The sequence below is a fragment of the Anguilla rostrata genome, chromosome 2 (assembly GCF_018555375.3).
Source record: "Anguilla rostrata isolate EN2019 chromosome 2, ASM1855537v3, whole genome shotgun sequence".
NCBI lineage: Eukaryota > Metazoa > Chordata > Actinopteri > Anguilliformes > Anguillidae > Anguilla > Anguilla rostrata.
The window spans coordinates 51,441,293-51,460,437 of record NC_057934.1 but is presented as its reverse complement, the minus strand read 5'-3'; the positions used below and the strand labels follow the sequence as shown (position 1 = coordinate 51,460,437).

The following is a 19,145-nucleotide window of genomic DNA, read 5'->3' as shown; positions in this document are numbered from 1 at the left end:
CATTTATATTTTACTATTTACATTTACACACTCTCTCCATTTTATTTTGACGACACTAGGTTATTCTTCAGTCCATCTATCAAGACGACCATTTGGCAAGCCAGCACAATGCTGGCTTGCCAACACAACAGATGCAGTCTCGCTGTGAATGCATAATAAACTATAAAGTTAATCCACAGTCATTGTTTTTGGAAACCCAACTTATTGCTGGTGGCCCTGTCTCAGGCTAAGACTGAAATCCACATAAAAATTCAAGCTGTGTTACTAACTGCTGTGTTAAAAAGCTGTGTTACTAACTGCTCATAACACATGTACCACATTTTTGTCTGCAAACTATACCTCAGCATGAACTAACACAAGATCAACCTTCTTTTGTAATTCACACGTATGCTTCTGAATACATGAATATGAACAGTTCTGATGAACACTATAATCAGTCTGACTTAAATGTAACTATAATTCACTATACAGGGACCACCGTGGGTGCAGTGCTCTACATCTAGTGATCTCTCACTGGCCCAGGATCACCAGGACCGGGTCCAAACCACGCAGCAAGTTCGAGACCGCCCTGGCCGCCGCTGAGCAACGAGCAGAGGCCTGCCTGAGCTTGCTGTGTCACTTTGGGGCCGATGTCAACGCGCGGGTGGAGAGAGACGGCGGGCACACCGCCATGCACCTGGCCGTGCGCTACGGAGCCCTGCCCGCCGTGGGCATCCTGGCCAGCCACGGCGCCCGCGTCAACACGCCGGACGGCTTGGGCATGCTGCCCCTGCACGTGGCGGCCGCCGCGCTGGACGCGGACATGGCCGCCAGCCTCGTAGCGCAGGGGGCGGACGTGAACGCAGCCGTGCCCCGGTCCGGGTCCACCGCCCTGCACATGGCCGTCCTGGCGGCGCTCAGCGCAGCCGGGGCGGCCCCGCCCGCGGGCCTCAGCTGCGTGGGCCTGCTGCTGGGGCACGGAGCTGCGCCCAACGCGCGGGACGGGGCCGGCCGGACGCCCCTGCACCAGGCCTGCCAGGACGGCCGGGAGGAGGCCGCGGACGTGCTCCTCAGGCACGGGGCCGACGTCAACGTCCCCACCTCCCTGGGCGAAAACTGCCTCTTCCTGCTCCTAGATCGCACCGCCAACCTGGAGCGAGCGTCGCTCCTGTGCAAAGTGCTCGGGCTGACCTACCCCCTGAGCATCACCAACAGCCAGGGGGCGCTCCCCAGGGCCCTGCTGCTGCCCGAGCACCAGGCCCAGAGGGACCTGCTGCTGCAGCTCTGCCAGCACCCCCTCAGCCTCCAGGACACATGCAGGATCCACATACACCGGCAGTATGGGGAGAGGTCCAGACCCAGACTCAGGGAGATGCTGCCTGAAAAGCTACACAGCTTCCTGTACAGCAGCTGGAAGTGCCCAGTGGGAATATCGTTTCCTGGTATGCGCCCGAGTGTAGACAATCAAACAGCAGGGCATTTACCCAGAACACCCGCAGATGTGAACACTGTGGAGGTACATGCCACCGCTGGCCATATCTGATGTGCCATTACTAATTTAAATACATAAAGCCATGAAGAAAAGGCATTGGTATATTTACACATTATGATCTTTGTTATCCACACAAGTGCAGTTGAAGGCAATAACATACCTTAAGGTCTCTGTGCATGATTCCCTTTGAGTGAATATATTTCACCCCTTCAAGTATTGCCCGAAGAATGTTGAATGTACGTTCTGTATCCACACATCCGTAAGGATCTGTAGATCAATACAAAAACACATTCATTTAAATTGCAGATACTACGGTCCTGGTCCAACATACCTACATTCTTGCTAAAAGTCTTTTTCTTTGATTATGGTAGATTTAATAAAATGTATTTAAACAGTGTGGACTGTAGAGTTAGACACAGGCAAACAGATTCTTTGCAAAGGGCAGGCCCATTGATAAAAGGGATCCCGCTCAATTTTAAGACCACACCTACTCCTGCTTCTTGTGTTTTCAGCCAAAGAAATTTAGGTTTGTTTGACTGAATAATAAAAAAACTGTCTGGTTTGATTAAATTAATTACACTCTTGAACTGAAGAGGTGCATCTAACTGAATCTTGTGGTTAATCTTGAATAGAAAGCCTTGCACAGAAAAATGGGAATATTGAGAGTGGAAGAGAACATTGTACCCATCACTGTTGTTGCCCTTGATATGCCTGTTGCTCCAGTGATTTTTATGGAATGTGACATTCCTTGGTAGCCTTGCACGCTTGCTCGGCAAATAAATAAATAAATAAATAACTACAGCACAAGGTGTGGTCTCCTCACCGGCGTCTGAGAGGTCCTCTTTGGGCCTGCTGTTGCGCTCCAGGATCCAGTCTCTAAGGGAGAGCTCACACAGCTGCATCTGGATGTACAGCATGAGGCAGAACTGCACCTGAGGCACAGAGACAGAGGGAACACTGCTGTAGCATTAACACTGTCCACAGAGTACGCCCACTGCGAAAGAAATATGTAAATAGAATGGCAATTAATTCAAATTTTGTGTGTATAAAATTTCTTCCATACAGAAAAGAAAATACTTTCCATAATATTTGAACGTTATGTGACATATTGCATTGTCAAAACACTGCTGGAATTGACCAAACTCCGGGGGCTGCTTAAATTCATTCCAAATTTTCATCCAACATTTTTTGATAAGACTGGTATATGTCACTTCCTTTGGTATGTTTAACTGCTGCACCAATTTAAGAAATAAGCAATAACGGAAAGTGCAAAATACACTTATGTTACAGAAATCTCTTACTTATCTAACCGAGACAGGCCCAAAGAAAATAGTAGTATGGTGATATAGATTACTATTGTTCCTTACAATTGGTCCACCTTAAACAATACAAGCTCTTAATTTGTCCTTGGCCACATATCCATAAGTTTGTATTTTTCCTTCACTAGGCCCCCCAGTGGAGGAATGAGATATCTGCAACAATCAGAAATGCAGAATCATCCACTATCTTTAAAACACTCTGTTCAGACCACATCCTCCTCACCAGGACCCTGAGATATGCTATGCTTAGCCATCCGCACCTAATCATCCTATACCCTGACTGAAATGAAGCCTAGTATTGTACTGCTCTACATTAGCCTAATGTAAAGCGGTTGTTACGATCACCGTCTGGCATCATCTACATTACGAGGCCATGTTGCATTTATGATTTAAGCACTATGCTCATACTAAAAGCAGTTATATATTTTCCCATTCATTTATTGATACATTGTTAATGATGTCACTGGCTGTGCTTGTTGCCCTTAATATGTGCTGAATTAATTAATGGTGACAACCTTGTATGTTACTAGGAGAAGAAGAATACCTGGCAAATAAAGGATAAATCGATAAATAATTTAAAATAAGCCACTACAGCAAATCTCCCCATTTCTGCACTAATGTTCTACAGCACTACGCTGCAATAAATGCAAATGCATTCATTGAACATGGCATCATCTCAAATATAGTACTCACACATCAACTTTTGGTATACACTCCACAATGTTTTCTGAGTACTATCTATTTAACAAAAAGTTTTCATTCTGAGTAGCTATAAAAAAGGAAAAATAGATTTGTAAAAACATGTAGACCCTTAGGTGCACACCTTCAAACGTGCAAAGAAAACTGACACTTAGCATTCCACAGAGTGCAATACACTGAAACAATATGTATTATAAATGTCTATTAATTAAAGTGGGTAACCCACATAATAATGTATAACTGGGTGTGGCAGTTGTTTTAAGGATGACTTCATTACTAGTGTCACTGCTAAAGAACTATTAGTATCTACTTTGAATGCTGCAGTTGACGTTAAGGGTTTCAGCCTTATAAGCGTGCACATCCACTGATATAGGACCCTTAAAAGTGCGAGAGCTACACTGCACTGGTGGCTCTCTCACCTCCTTAGGGCACTTCTCCTCCCACACCTGGCTGTCCACGTCCATGTAGGAGTTGTTATTAATCTCCAGCTGGTTCCTGCTGAGCTCCTCTCCTGTGAGAGCTGACCCCTCCCTGCTGGCAGCTGGGCAACCAGCTGCCCCCGAGCGCTGCGGGCCCAGGAACACGCAGGGGACGTAGTCCTCCTCGCTGAGGGCTGCTTTGGGACACGCCGCCGGGCTCTGCTGGTCTCTGGAGACTGAGCCTGGCTCCTGGGCGCTTTCTGAAGCCTTCACATCCGTGAGTGCATCCTGTGCACTCCCAGAGCTCCTGAACACAATGGAGGAGCCAACGCTGCTGGCATCACTCTCCTCTGCACTGCTGACGAGAGTGACAAAAGCAAGTTAAATAATAATAATAATAATAATAATAATAATAATAATAATAAATTTACTTTATATAGCGCTTTTCATGAACTCAAAGGGGGGGGGAAAAGCTAGGGAAAAGAGGTGGGGTTTAAGGCGGGATTTGAAGGAGGTGAGTGAGTCAGAGGTACGGATGTCAAGGGGGAGGGCATTCCAGAGTTTGGGGGCGGCAACTGAGAATAAGTAATATGTAAATAAGGAAACTGGATGGAAAACTCACGACAAAAAAGTCATGCCACAAGTATGACTTGAGCAATGTAGTGCCATCACTTCAATAACAAAATAAATGGTTTCCTTACTCGTCTCTCAATGAATTAGTTTCCAGAGCTGGAAATTTGGAAGGGATGGATTTGGCAGCTGAAAGAGAAAGGTCACAGTGTCGAGGTCACAACAATTAATAATCCTAATCCTTGTCCTGCAAAGGTTTTTAATGTCGACAACCAGTTCAAACACTAGAAACAATGTGGGGTGAGCTAACTGCATTTAACTGCTTTAATGTAACCAAGTAAGTGTGGTAATAAAGTCCAGCAAGCCCTGCAACTGTCCAAGGCCCCTGCTAATGCATGACTGCTAATGCTAAAGCTATCTGAATCTGTTAGATATGATCTCACCATACAAACGGAAGCATACGATCTCAGAAACTGTACATGTCTTCACATGTACAAAAGTTGATCAAATTGGCTCTACAAAATTCCACTTTTATTCCACACTCCAAAATGTAATAAAATTTTTTTGGACAAAAACATGTGAATCATGATTACTGATACCAAGAGGTTTCTTGAAAGGTTTGCATATTTTCAGTGCTGTCCTACACAGTGACTGCGATGGACTATATTTCAAACAGGTTTTACTGAAGCATTATGTAAACTACATATATGTCCCACAGAGTGTTTGTACACTTACTTTTCACTGCAGGTTGCACATGCTCCATCCATGCAGTGTGATAGCCCACTATATTGGCATGCTGCAGACTGGACAATACCTTCACCTCCCGGAGAACCTGCCAATAAAATCCGTAAAATTCTGTTCAACTCGACCACATCCTTTAATGTACACAGGTTTCTGTGAAGCAGTGCTTCTCTTTTGCCTCTTAGCAGAGTAACGTGTCTGAAATACAGACGCTGAACGTCAGCCTCCAACGAACCTTCATGCAGTCATCCTTTGTGACACTCTTGATATGAACCTTCTTCACAGCGTAATTCTGGCCATCTAACTTGTTGAGCACCTGTTGAGTGTAAGAGATTGTATAGTAAATACACCGGCAAGCAACCTATATGGACAGATTCCAAGACCATTATATTTTGATTATCGTATTATTTTGCTTTGGTCTTAGGCGCATTAGAAGAATGATTAGTGGTACCTTGAAGACTTTGCCATATGAGCCTTTGCCCAGTGTACATATTTCCTCAAACTCACTGAGGTAGCGAGATGTCTGTGCTTGGAAGAGGCCCTCCTTTGATCTAAGATAACAAGAAAAAAAAAAATGTGTGACGCAAACTTAAACTTGAAATCTATACCACAAGTTTCCACGCTTTCATATGCAGTTGGATACAAAAAAAGCTTTACAAGTCAGCTAATTGACAAAATCTCTCAACATAATAACTTAAGGACTATAAAGTAAATAACTGTCATGATTTCAAATGATTTCTCGTATTTAATTGTATTTTCTAAATTTTGAGACTTACAAATATTCAAGAAGTATGAAAAAATCTGATATCTACATTGTTCCAGAATGAGAATTGAAAGAAATATCAAGACAAAAACAGCGAGTAGTCATTTTAAATAAACTAAACATAATAAATAACAAAAAATACTTGTTATCATAAAAATAAACACAATAAATATTCCTACCTTAATGTAACGCTCTGGTTATCAGAATTTAAATACTTATGATCCTGGAAGCAAAACAAGCACAAATTAAGTTTTGTCTCAGGTGGATTATGGCAAATGGATCTGAGAAACTAGCAGAGTGTGAGTACAGCATGAAACTCATAGAGTTACCTGAGGGAACAGCGATGTACTAGCAGCACGGAGAAGCTCAGTGAAGGCTCTGTTGTGTTGCAGCCTCACTGTGCTGAACTCATCACTGAATGCCAGTGGAGACAGAAGGTTCATTGCAGCCAAACGTTGACCAGTCACTGAGGAGACGGCCATAAAAACAACAAAAGCTTGGCAGTCAAAAAATGTTATCTCTTTATATAGCAATCACACAGCACATTAAAGAAAATGAAAGTATTAACTGACCTTACCAATTAAAAATCTTAGAATGTGAATGTGGGGCATTTATGTGTCATAGCATGCATAACTACTTCTGATATAATGCGCCTGTAAGAGGAGAAATCCATCTTCAGCTGACGCTGGCAGTGTGTAATTATGAGTAACTGACAGCCTGTAGGAATTCACAAGTTGCAGTTACCACTGGAATAAAAAACACTTATAAGCTGGGTCCCGAGGACAGTTTCAGAACCCCTGCTCTAGTGTACACCTGGAGATCTAAAGCTCTGAATCAAAACCATTCGTTTTTAATGAACATTTCAGCCCTTTGCATTCCATGCTAAATACCTTCTGAAATAAAAGTTAAAGAATCAATTCCGTCCAACGGACTCTTAATTCTTACCACATTAAAGGTAAGTGCAATCATATAAGGGGCACATCCTCCTGGGGCTGACAGAAAAACATTGCAGACAAGAAAAGTGACAGACAGGGAATGCTCACCTTTGAAGAGCAGGCGAGAGCGGTGTGGGTTTTTCTCATACACAAAGCACAGGTGCTCCAGCAGTGAGCCCAGCAGCAGGTGGTTTGGGATGGCGGAGGCAAACTCCTGGATGGACGTGTACTGTTTGCCACCCACCAGAACATCACTGTTCCCCATGGAATCGGAGGCTGCGTTAATAACAAGGGGAAACAAAGTGTTTTTTTTTCATGAGACACATTTCATAGATGATGTTTTAGTCACTGTTTATTTGCTTACACAGATTTCATTTTTAAACATAATCCTTAAATACAGCCGGATAGTTTTATTTACATTTGCTCAAAGGTACAACAGTAGTATCCCGATTGAGATCCGAGATCTTCAAACTTTTGAATTTATGCTGAGCTTCCAAACCATTTCCTCACGCTGTTTCAAAATGCTTTTTAATACTCATAAAACGGAATGATGAGGCCACATTACGGCATTACACATTAACAGGGAGTGCTAACAGCAAAGAAAATATTGCTCATACAAGGCAGTTTGTTGACTTCATTAATGCATCAACAAATACGAAAATAACAACAGCTGTACTTACCTTCAGCAATAGCTTTGGCAATTAGTGTCAAAATGTCTTTATTTTCTCTGTCCATTATGTATGAAAATAAGATAGCAATTTAACATTAAACCACACTTCAAGAAGCCTTTTGCTGGTGTATCTTGTTTATGCATGGGGTGTGTTCATTGGCAGGGCTTATCAGTTTGAAACACAACTAAACGCCCCTCCACCCGACCCACATTGCAACATTATAGAAAACTGGTAGGAAAAATGTACCCACAGGTAACTTAAATTAAGGGTGCTTTTGTTATCCGTGTGGTTTGCCACTCATTCTGAAAGGCAGTAAGGCACTACAAATGGTCTTTGTATTGAATATGTAAGTATAAACAAGCCGAGATACTCTTGATGTCCATTCATGTAAAACTGCCTTTGTTAAACATTACACTAAAAATCATGTGCTTATTGGCACATCTAAATATAATTAATTAGAAATAAATGTTACATTGGCTACTTGCATTACAAATGTTAGCTACATGAAAAATATGTTGTATATAGCAAGTTCATTGTAACTTCATATAATAATTCTCAAATCATTATAATGAAACCATTACATAGTTGAGGATCTATGTAATAGTTTCATCAGCCCACCATAGATTATCTGGCATTAGATGGAAGCCTAAAGTTCCAACTCACAGTTAATTTTACTGTCAAAGCAATGAAAAGCAATTGATTAACAATAAACATGTAAAGACATTTTGCTTACTGGCACAATTCCATACAAATATTTTTTCTTACAATATTACCTAGGTCATCACGGCAATCCTTAGTTTGCCTTGCACCTTATTTTTGTGAGTTAGATGAGCTTTCCTCAATTATCAGAAGAGGATGACAGGATGAGCATGAATACCCAAAGCTGGTGTTCCAAATTGGGAGACAATAAGGGTGAATAAATGTGGACTGCCTATTGTTGTGCATTTTCACTTTCAAGTTGACTGGTTTTTAAAAAAAATATCTGTATGAGACCAAATTCAATGTTTAAAAATGTATTTTAATGATTAGGTAATATGCACACGTAAAACCTGTAGCAGCTATTTTGGAGTTAACTGATGTGTAGTTTCTTGATTTGAACCACAAATAAATTGATGCCTTTACACCTGCCACTGTGAGGCCAGCAGGCCACCGGAAACTTTTGTATTCGTCTAAAATATCCTTAATCGCTAATGATCTTAAAATATTTATAATTCCTATTTAAAGCAGGTTATTGTTTTGCCATTTTGTTATGAATGTCACAAAGCTCAACTCATGTCCTAAATACTACTTTTTCGAGTCCAAATGTCTCTTCATGGAGTCACTTGCACAACAATTTCTGTTCATAGGGGGTGAATTCAAATTCAGTTCTAAAACTGGAATTTGAATAGGAACATTTTTACGCAGAGGGGATTTTACTTTGAATTCGAATGGAACAATATACGTGTTAATTATTTTTCTTTTAAACTGAAATAAACTATGTTTCTATAAATCACTATAACACCGCTTTTTGTCCAAGGACTATTTTATCTTCTAGCGACCGTCTCATCTGATTTGCTAAGTTTCCAACTGTATTCATTCACCTTATTGTTTCTTTGTTTTACAGCAGTGGTGTCAAACTCGTTGCCATGGAGGGCCGTGTGTATGCAGGTTTTCATTCCAACCAAATAATGCTGCCTTAATTGAGTCCAATTACTCATTCAGCCATATGCGTTTAACTGCATTGAAGCACAGAATATAAGAAAATTTTTATTTAGACAATGCGGGTCACCATAGACGTCGGGTCACCATTGTGCACAAACCTGCATCCCTAATTCAGCAAATAATTTAACTAATTATATAATCAAGATCTGAGGCTGGAATGAAAACCTGCATACACACGGCCCTCCATGGCAACGAGTTTGACACCACTGTTTTACAGATATGTCCATGATTTAGTGTCTAGACCCCAGATTCCGGGAAGACAGTTTACAAAAATGAACACACCTGAATTAATTAACGAATAATTAATAGTCCTATATAGACTAGCTTTCCTTTAATATAGAAATCAGAAGTATAGGGACGTAGTCTAGGCTGACTAGCTAGTGGCTGGTAATGGTAGCTAGCCGCTTAGTTTACGCGAATAAACAGGTTTGTTTCTTTGGCTAGTTAGCTAATTACTCACTGTCAAATTCAACGTCCTCCTCTTGTGGGAATGGGAAAACATTTTTCGCATGTCTTCGGCTGCTGGTGACTAAGGTCAAATTCGTCCGAACTGATACGAGGTTGCCATTACTCGGATTTTCCTCCATTACAATTAACTTTCTTTTCCCATTAATCTCGAATAACTAACTTATTTAAGGAGAACTGTTTAATTAGCCAACATTTTATTTTCAATGAGGCGCTAGCTATACTTTTCCAGGTCTGCTGAGAGCGTTGCTACGAGTGTGAAGCTAGTGAGCTAGCCTCAATAAGCTGTAGAGGGCCATGTCGAACTGCTCAGACATCTTAAATAGTGGGTTGTCATAAAATTTCAGTTGAAGGAGTTATTGGACATAAAATAACAATTTCAAAAGAGAACCCATATATACATAACCACATTCAAACATTTAGTAAAGCACAGAAAATTATTTGAAGATGATTCTCAATACGCACACTTCGTTTACGCTTAGCTCGTGTTTACATGGGTGTATATTGTCACACAGTCCCTAATGCAACTGTCAAATTGCATCATTTCCGTACGGTGAGCAGTTTAGCCCAAACCATTTTAATGCTATTCCCATAATATAGCAATGTTCCACTTTTGTTACCAATATTTGGGGCATAGCACATGGCATATAGGAAATCATTTTTATGTAAAAATGAATGTGAGGGAAACAACAATTTCGTCTAAATGAGTTGTTCAGAATAAAGGCTTTGAGGTTTCAGGATCATTTTTTGCTTTGTTTGAACTTCACTACGAGTGTATTGTTTTTGCCCTATCTACATGCATGTGCATTAGTTACTTTGATTTTAAGACCTTTGTCTTGTTTATGCAGTTTATTTCCATAAAAGCTTTGTGATTTGAAAAGTGGTGGATTATGAATTACATCAGCATACATTAATTTGAGTTTAGAGACAGAAGTTAATATAGAAAAAAATGAATTCACATTCTAGGAGTAAGCATGTGTGGAAAAGTTGGAGAAAAGGGCATATTTAATTGATTTGCATTATGGAATATTGCTTAATTTAACACCAGAATGAAGTTTGGGTGAATTACCATACTCTTCGTAGAACCTAAAGAGCATTAAGTGACAGAAATATCAAAGAATATTAGTTATTCTAAGAGCTACATTTTAAATTGATCTGGAAAAATGTATTACACAATATTTCATAGAAAAGTGCTGTTATTGAAAAATGATATAAAATAAAAATAGAGCAATAGTTTATATTGCACTATAAATAGAATTGTATTATATATGATACTGTGTCATGAAAATGGGTGGAACAATTGAGCTGGTAGGATCTATTGTTGTAACATCCACCCTGAATTTCAGAAATCAAGATATGATTTTAAGAGTTATGTGACTAGTTGAATGTCATAGATTACCAGCCCACTAAATGGACACCCTGCTGACTGTTAAAATGTAATCTCTTTTTGGGCTACACAACAATGTTCCTGCCCAATCCTCCTGAGGGGGTTTTGCTCAAATGAAAAAGCACTTTCTAAATAGTGAATTACACTATTCGGCCTGTAATAAACTATTATACTGAAAAATATGATTTTAGTATTTTCCTAGATTTTCAAACTTTAAAAAGGGTCAATTTGACCCGCAACATAACAGGAGGGTTAAAATGTAAATCTCTTTGTTGCGTGCATACACAACATGATGTCCAAAATAACCATGCCAAATACTCCTGTGATGGGAAGCATAAAGACTTTGTTGCTTTCAAGATGAAAAAAAGTCAACTGAATAAAATCTAAATAATAGAATATCATTGTTTTCTTGGTCCTTTGGGTGGAATATAACTATTATTATTAAAAATATGATTTTGAGTGTACAGGGTTTTGAGGTGTTTGAGATGTTTTATTTCTTGCGTGGATTAAGGGTTTAGATCGGATTCCTCCAAGCAGCTGTGCTCCTTTATTTAGCGCAGTAGGTGGCGGTATACATCTTTCAGTGGTCTTGAAAATACGTAATTCATAAAGGAAGAAGATTATTTCTGTGGTAACTTTTACCGGCGCGGCAAATTTTTTTTTCTGTGAAGCAGAATCACAGGAACGCATGTACTGAACTATTGGAACTATGTAAGAAGGAGTCGAAGTCTCGTGGTAACTAGTGAAACATACAACGTTGTTGTTACTAATTCACGAATGTCATGACAGAGTATGCTGCACGTGCATTTACGTTCTACTTGCTTGCTTGTTTGTCTCTAAATAATCAGAAGAATCATAGCTAGCTGTTTTAAGGATACGACGTACTGTTGTGCAGCTTAGTCTGGCTAATGGAGTTGACGTTCCTCGGCTTGTTTGGTTTGCCAACAAACTGTAGCTCACCGAAGAATGTTTAGAGTGAACAGCTAGCCATAAACACCCTTCTCTGAATTCAAGACAAATGACAGCCTGTCAAAATGAATGACGCTTGGTGAGTTAATTAGCTAGCTGTGTTTCTTGATGGAAATAACTAATATAGCTATGATACTTTGGTCCATTTAGTTGGCTAGTTATCCAAGGAGCATACCCAGTACAGCCAATGTATTCTTTACAACTGTATTTATCTATTTAAAACTTACAATTTGAACTAACGCCAAGTATCAAAGGGGTAGTTTCCCAGACATGGATTAAGCCTTGGTCTAGACTAAAAAAAAAATTTTCAGTGGAGTTTTTCTTTTAGTTTAGGACTAGGCTTGATCTACGACTGAGAAACAGGCCAAGAAAGTATTAAAGCTGCTACCGATAGTCATTGCGCTTTATCGATCATCACTACTGGAGAACGGAGTAGCTTATGTGCGTATATTGTATGTAACGTAATTGGCTGCATATGTTGTGTCTAAGCTAGCTACAAAAAACCTGCCACGATCAAGCTACATTGATAATTTATTAACGTATGTCCCTCAGCCCAGAACCAGCTCCGGCCATCAGGCCCATAGACCGTCACTCTGTGCATCAGATCTGCTCTGGACAGGTTGTCCTGACCTTGGCAACAGCTGTAAAAGAACTGGTGGAAAACAGCATAGACGCAGGAGCCACCATTGTTGGCAAGTAACATTGCTGCATTTGTAGACATTTAAATATTATTTAGTATTTTTAATGACGAATAAACTTTTTGTGTAGGATTATAGAGAAAAGATTGTATAAATAGAAAAATCTGGAATCTTCAGATATTTTGGAAGTTGCATTTAACTTTCATTTCTGGGTTGCAATGGTTCTCAGCGTGTGTTATACTTGTAGAAATCCGGCTGAAAGAGTATGGAGCAGAGCAGGTGGAAGTGTCAGATAATGGAAAAGGGGTGGATGAGGCCAACTTTGAAGGACTGAGTGAGTGGCATACTTTGAATTCCTTCTTCCATGTATTCTCTGAATGTAATTTTTAATTCATATTCTAATGTTGTATTGCATGCTTGTACTTGCTCACAGCCCTGAAGCACCATACTTCCAAGCTGAGCAACTTCTCAGACCTGATTCATGTGGAAACATTTGGGTTCCGAGGTGAAGCCCTCAGCTCGCTGTGTGCTCTCAGGTATGGCTGCCTGTTGGTTGTGCATTACTCGCAGCTGAAAGTTGCGGCATTTCTGTATGGCAAACTATTGCCCACTTGTCTTTTCTGGCTTTTTTATTATTATGCTGTCATTTAGAGATGTGGTTGTGGCAGATTGCAGGACTATCATTTGAAATAGGTGTCCTGAAACTGCTTGGGCATAAATAACCATAATTTGCAGCTGTGGTTTTCAAATGGATTTATGGATTTGTAAAATTCTCATTTGTTTTGACTGCTCTGCATATTTGTTTGTGGTTTGGTCTGCATTTGGTCTTTTGCTGGTCACTTCTGTCATCTATTTGTGCCAAAATATAAATCATCACCAAATAAGGTGATGATTGAAATTGGGTCGGTGTCTTATTGTAAACCGATCTGTGTGATTACCTTGTTTTCTTGCATTTTGAATGACTTGTTATGAATTCGGCCATCTGTCTGCAGCGACCTGAGCGTGGTGACATGCCACGAGTCTGCTCAGGTGGGCACGCGCCTGGCGTTTGATCACAATGGCCAGCTGACCCAGCGCAGCCCACACCCTCGCCAGCAGGGCACAACGGTGACTCTGCAGCAGCTCTTCTACACTCTGCCTGTACGCCACAAAGAGTTCCAGCGCAACATCAAGAAGGTACTGTCATAGTTTTATTTATGACTTCTAGCTTAACACACAATTGGTAATTCCAGTCCCCACAGGCCAGTGTGCTCCTGGTAATCTTGGATATCCTAGAACATGACGTGACTTAGTATTCTAAATAATGACTTCATAATTCATAGAAGCTTTCCTAGAGCCATCTTTGAATGAGATTCCATCCCAGGACTTCTATATTTGTGTTAAATTGAATGCAGGGCCTAGATCTGTTCTGACTGTTCATCAATGCCACAGGTTTTTGTTACAGCCAGTAAGGCAAGTAACCAGCACATTGAAATTATGATGGTGTCAACTGAAGCACTTTATCTTCACTTTTGTGAGTGTTTTAAAGAGATTTAGGAAACCTGCCAGATTATGGCCACTGAATATAGTTCTGACTGTCCTTCTGAGGCATCAACAGTCAAGTTGAATTTTCAGTTGATATTGGAAATCCCAGATCGAAATGAATTTGTTTTTTGTGTGCAATATGTTTTTACAGGAATACTCCAAGATGGTACATGTCCTGCAGTCATACTGTATCATCTCCACTGGTGTGCGCATCACCTGTACTAATCAGGTGGGCCAGGGCAAGCGAAGCGTTGTTCTCTGTACCAGTGGCAGCCACAGCATGAAAGACAATATTGGAGCAGTGTTTGGACCCAGGCAGGTCAGTTACTCAATTATCTTTGTTCACGTTTCACAGTCAATTGGACTTTGAATTCCTTTTTTAAAAAGTAGACCCTAGATTGGTTGCCTATCGCAGTGGCTTTCTGCATAGCATTGTATTTGATTCTCATGGAAGTAAATTTTTGTCATGCTGAAGCATCCAAAGTTGTCTTTATCCTCGAACATTCAAGTCTTTATGTCCTTCGTTGAGCAATGAACAGGTGCAATTGAGTGAATGCCTTGATAATTTAGTGTTTACATATTCAGATTGCAGGTTAGTGGCATTTAAGAACAAAATGAATTCAGTTTTAAATATAAATGTTGTTTGCTTCACACCATGTGTGTACTCATTTTAGTATCACCAAGTTTAGTCACTGTACGTTCAGCAGGTCGGACCCTGTATGTGTTTTCTTTAGCTCCAGAGTGTGGTCCCCTTTCGGCAGCTGCCCCCCACAGAGGCGGTAAAGGAGGATTACGGTCTTGGAGGGGTGGGAGTGCCTGAGGACTTCTTTACGTGAGTCAGGCTACTGCTTCCTCCTGCATCCAGTGGCCGTGAACATGTCCTGTTTGGAGGATCCGTGGCTCTAATGCGGAATTACCAACATTGAACTGCATGTCCGTACGCCATTTAATAGGGAGAGCAAATTATAGAGTAGCTGCTTTGGTTATATAATTCAACATGAAAGCCATATAAATTATTTTTAAACCTTCCTGTGACGTTGAAAGGGCAGTTGTTAGTATCTGGATTCATGTGTTTCAGGATTTCAGGTTTTGTGTCTCAAGGAGATCACGGTGTGGGCAGAAGCTCCACAGACAGACAGTTCTTCTACATCAACAACAGGCCCTGTGATCCATCAAAGGTTCATAGATTGTACACATAAATTGTTAAACTGTTTCCAAATGATTTGCAGTTGGTTTGTGTTTTAACCTGTTTAAGTAAAGTATTTTTTTTTAATTCTAGGTCTCCAAACTTGTAAATGAAGTCTATCACATGTTTAACAGACATCAGTATCCATTTGTTGCCTTGAACATAACTGTTGCTTCAGGTAGGAGTATGCTAAACCACAGACCTACTAAGCAATTGATCATTTTGAAGGTCTATACTAATATCCTGTAGCTGTATTGTATTTGGGCTTGTGTTAGGCATTTTTGAAAAAAAAAAAAAAAATCCAACTTTGTGTGTTAAAAGAATTGAATGAAAATAAAAAAATTGTGATTGCACATGTTTTGGCTGTGCTCAGAGGGATGTTGTGGTGCGTACTCTGTTCCCAGACTGCGTTGATGTTAATGTGACACCGGATAAGCGTCAGATCTTCCTCCAAGAAGAGAAGCTGCTGCTGGCCACCGTGAAGAGCTCAATGATTGCAATGTATGAAACTGGTGTCAACAAGATCAGCCTCAGCCACACAACTCTGCCCATGCCTCGTAAGCATTTAACTGAAACTTTTATATAACCTTGTCACTGATAAAGTTGTTTGCTTATGCATGCTTCACTTTTTCTTCTAGATGTATCTAGAGCAGTCGATACTTCTACTTCTGTGACAAACCGTGAAAACACATGTGATTCTGAAGCTGCCTCTGAAGTCAAAGATACGGTAGAGCCTGGTCTCACGCATGCTAAGTCATCACTGAACTTAGCTGGGCTGAGGGCAGCGTTCTCGCTGCACCAGACAGCGGGTGTGGGCACCAGGGAGATCGCCAGTACAGTCCCTCACCAAGGCCCAGCTCAGAAGAAGCTGCAGTGCTTTTTCAGGAGCACTGAAAGCAGCAGCAGCAGCAGCAGCAGCGCCAGTGGACCAGCTCTGCAGTCACTTTTCAGACATTCACGAGATGCAGTGAAACATTCCCCTGGGAAGGGGCTGGTGTCACAGGAGAACAGGGGCGAAGGGAAAGCAGGTAGTGACATAGACTCGGGGAGGGGAAGCACTGTGTCAGAGCGTGACTCGGTCACGGGGACCCCGGAGAGCGTGTGTGGAACTGTGTCAGAGTTCAGCTCCCCAGACACAGAGGAGGTTGAGCCCAGTGTTAAAAGTGAGAGCGCAGGGGGATCGTGGGATGAAGATCATAAACCTGCTGAGTGCGAGAGCTTAGAGGGATCCCACGCCGCTGAGGACAGCAGCTCTAGTCCTGGAACAAAGAGAGCGAGGCTGGATGAGCCCGTCTCTGAAACCTGCACAGCCCAGTCACCTTCAGAAGCTCAGGCCCCTCCTGGCAGGCTGAAGGTGGACACTCCTGTCCAAATGCGGAAGAGGACCGTTCCGCTGCAGTTCTCCCTGCCTGAGCTGGCAGCCAGGCTGCAGAGGCTGCAGAGACAAGAGAGCGAGCGGGCAGAAGGGCTCAAGTACAGGCGATTCAGGGCCAGCATCAGCCCTGGAGAGAACCAGAGTGCTGAGGATGAGCTGAAGAAGGAGATCAGGTACTTTCATCACTTGGGACAGAATACACTTCGTTACATACATGCAATTAATCAGTTCCTGGTTATTTCATATCTGCTTTGTTACATGTATATGTGTGCATACTTGTACTGTGACATTTTCAGTGTATTAATAATTCAGTATGATAATTTTTTTTTTCTCATTCCCAGTTAATCATAAAGTGCCAATAAGCATTGGCACCATTAATGAACAAAAAAGGCAGAAATTGGAGTATGTTCAAAAATTGGAAAATTAAATTCAAACTAACAAAATTGCTGTTTTTTAAAACAGATGATAGTTTTATTTCTTAAAATGCTATACAGATTATTTCAAGACGCTATAGATACTTTGGCCTGTGCGTGTGCACTGCCCTCCTCTAGTTTACCAAAAATTATGGATCAAGTTCAAGACTAGAGACTGAGGTGGCCATTACAAAACAGTCATTTTATAGTCTGTTAACCATAAATTTGGGTTGATTTTGAGGTATGCTTATTTTAAAGTGCTTTTTTTGCTCGTCTTTATCAAGGGTTCCGATCGTTTTTAGTACACTGTATGTTCTCACATTTAAGAGAATGCATGTAGTGGCTATTTATGAGAAATTAAGTTACTGTCAATTTTACCCATTTCACTACACCTGTGACATCCATGACCAACATGAAATGCCATATTGAAGTCACTTGAAAAATGATTTTTGTCCTTATAGTGTTTCATAGTTTTATCATTTGCCTTTGTTACAGCAAGGACATGTTTAGGGAGATGGAGATCATCGGACAATTCAACCTGGGCTTCATCATTACCAAGCTGAAGTCTGACGTCTTCATGATTGACCAGCATGCCTCAGATGAGAAGTACAACTTTGAGATGCTGCAACAGCACACTGTCTTACAAGGGCAGAGACTCATAGCGTGAGAAATAGTTTACTTTGTTTTTTTGGGTAACTCAACGGGGTTGATTCATCCATTTGGCTTTCTGGAGAATTTTTGTAATGGAACTTCTTTTTAGTCCACAGAATCTGCATCTTCCAGCAGTCAGTGAGACTGTATTGATTGAGAACTTGGAAATCTTTCAGAAAAATGGCTTTGATTTCATCATTGATGAAAAAGGTAGGGATCAACATTGACGGGCATAACTGGGCATTTCAAATGCTAAAGTTCAGCATGGCTTTCTGGGACAGCTGGTCCTCCTGATCGTCCCTAAGAAGGAGGTTTGCATTTTGTGTGCTTGCATGTAGACAGTGTTATACTGTGTGTTGCAGCCCAAGTCACGGAAAGGGTGAAGCTGGTATCCCTACCCACCAGCAAGAACTGGACCTTTGGCCCTAGTGACATCGAGGAAATGATCTTCATGCTGAGTGACAGCCCAGGAGTCATGTGCCGGCCCTCTCGCGTTAGGCAGATGTTTGCCTCCAGAGCATGTCGCAAGTCGGTGAGAGAACCATTGCAAAGAAAGATCTCAGTGGACGTTTCGCGTGAACGCGACTAAAGTAGTCAATTGGATATTCCAAATTAGGGTGGGAATTAGACGTTTCAGCCCTACATTGGGTGCCAAATTTGTCTTTTTTTTTAAATAGTGAAGTTAGCCTTGAACTTCGTGCACTTACTGCCTATTTACGTAATGGCTGAACAAGCTTATCTTTTTCTGTGTCTGGCTTTCAGGTGATGATAGGCACTGCACTAAACATCAGTGAAATGAAGAAGCTGGTAGTGCATATGGGGGAGATTGAGCAGCCATGGAACTGCCCACATGGCCGACCTACCATGAGGCACCTGGCTAACCTTGACGTGCTCTCACAAGATTGAAGCTCATGCTGGGCCTTGGTCAAGCATGAATGACTGATTACTGCTGACTACTGAGAAACACATACTGTAACATCACATTTCATTGATCATGTAACTGAACCAGAGTATTACATAAAGCATTATACATTAAAATGGAACTGAGTTTGAACAAATACTGGCTTTTAAAATCTGAAAGCCATAGCAAGTTTTAGTTTTCAATAAAATGTATGTATTGTTTAGAGAACCTTATATTAAAATGTTAAATGGTATTTTATGTCAATGTAGCAGTGCATTTGCTTTGAAATGCTGTCCATTCCATTTGTGTTATAAAAACTGCAGATTTACATAAAATGCTCAATAAAG

The 19,145-nt window shown here is 41.0% G+C and overlaps 3 protein-coding genes across 9 annotated transcripts in view; 2 read left to right on the top strand and 1 right to left on the bottom strand.

The window, feature by feature from the left end:
• The window catches only part of LOC135248378 (ankyrin repeat domain-containing protein 61-like), a 9,341-nt gene extending 7,071 nt beyond the window's left edge, over positions 1–2,270 (top strand). The window contains exon 3 of the mRNA XM_064322944.1: positions 472–2,270. Within this exon, the coding sequence (XP_064179014.1) occupies positions 671–1,522 (852 nt within the window). The 5' untranslated portion in view covers positions 472–670 and the 3' untranslated portion in view covers positions 1,523–2,270. The remainder of the gene's footprint in view (positions 1–471) is intronic.
• eif2ak1 (eukaryotic translation initiation factor 2-alpha kinase 1) overlaps positions 1–10,211 on the bottom strand; it is a 14,654-nt gene extending 4,443 nt beyond the window's left edge. The window contains exons 1-11 of one of the 5 annotated variants that reach the window (XM_064322939.1): positions 9,750–10,211; positions 7,026–7,193; positions 6,312–6,448; positions 6,162–6,205; positions 5,671–5,770; positions 5,455–5,535; positions 5,214–5,310; positions 4,610–4,667; positions 3,909–4,266; positions 2,295–2,403; positions 1,632–1,738 (exon numbers count right to left, since the gene is read on the bottom strand). In XM_064322939.1, coding sequence (XP_064179009.1) covers positions 1,632–1,738; positions 2,295–2,403; positions 3,909–4,266; positions 4,610–4,667; positions 5,214–5,310; positions 5,455–5,535; positions 5,671–5,770; positions 6,162–6,205; positions 6,312–6,448; positions 7,026–7,193; positions 9,750–9,876 — 1,386 coding nt within the window. In that variant the 5' untranslated portion in view covers positions 9,877–10,211. Of the gene's footprint in view, positions 1–1,631; positions 1,739–2,294; positions 2,404–3,908; positions 4,267–4,609; positions 4,668–5,213; positions 5,311–5,454; positions 5,536–5,670; positions 5,771–6,161; positions 6,206–6,311; positions 6,449–7,025; positions 7,194–7,597; positions 7,778–9,168; positions 9,197–9,749 lie in introns of those variants that run through there. The other 4 variants (XM_064322935.1, XM_064322936.1, XM_064322938.1 and 1 more) reach the window with 4 other exon arrangements.
• On the top strand, positions 9,680–19,145 carry pms2 (PMS1 homolog 2, mismatch repair system component). 3 transcript variants are annotated; one of them, XM_064322932.1, is made up of 15 exons: positions 9,680–9,814; positions 12,663–12,802; positions 12,996–13,082; positions 13,182–13,284; positions 13,741–13,924; positions 14,424–14,591; positions 15,007–15,104; positions 15,351–15,450; positions 15,552–15,636; positions 15,863–16,015; positions 16,097–17,006; positions 17,742–17,909; positions 18,007–18,107; positions 18,260–18,429; positions 18,660–19,145. In XM_064322932.1, the coding sequence occupies exons 1-15, from the start codon at positions 9,780–9,782 to the stop codon at positions 18,801–18,803; spliced, it is 2,646 nt and encodes an 881-aa protein (XP_064179002.1). In that variant the 5' UTR covers positions 9,680–9,779; the 3' UTR covers positions 18,804–19,145. The 3 variants fall into 3 exon arrangements, with proteins under 3 accessions (XP_064179002.1, XP_064179004.1, XP_064179003.1); XM_064322933.1 differs by lacking the exon at positions 9,680–9,814 and adding an exon at positions 11,663–12,189; XM_064322934.1 differs by lacking the exons at positions 12,663–12,802; positions 12,996–13,082 and having other exon boundaries at positions 9,784–9,814.

What these genes read in the sequence shown, in the direction of transcription:
- pms2 (XM_064322932.1), top strand. Translation starts at nt 9,780, where the DNA reads ATGGGAAAACATTTTTCGCATGTCTTCGGCTGCTG. An exon ending in CACAACTCTGCCCATGCCTC is followed by an intron (nt 16,016 to 16,096) that starts GTAAGCATTTAA and finishes TTTTTCTTCTAG; the next exon opens with ATGTATCTAGAGCAGTCGAT. An exon ending in TTTCATCATTGATGAAAAAG is followed by an intron (nt 18,108 to 18,259) that starts GTAGGGATCAAC and finishes TGTGTGTTGCAG; the next exon opens with CCCAAGTCACGGAAAGGGTG.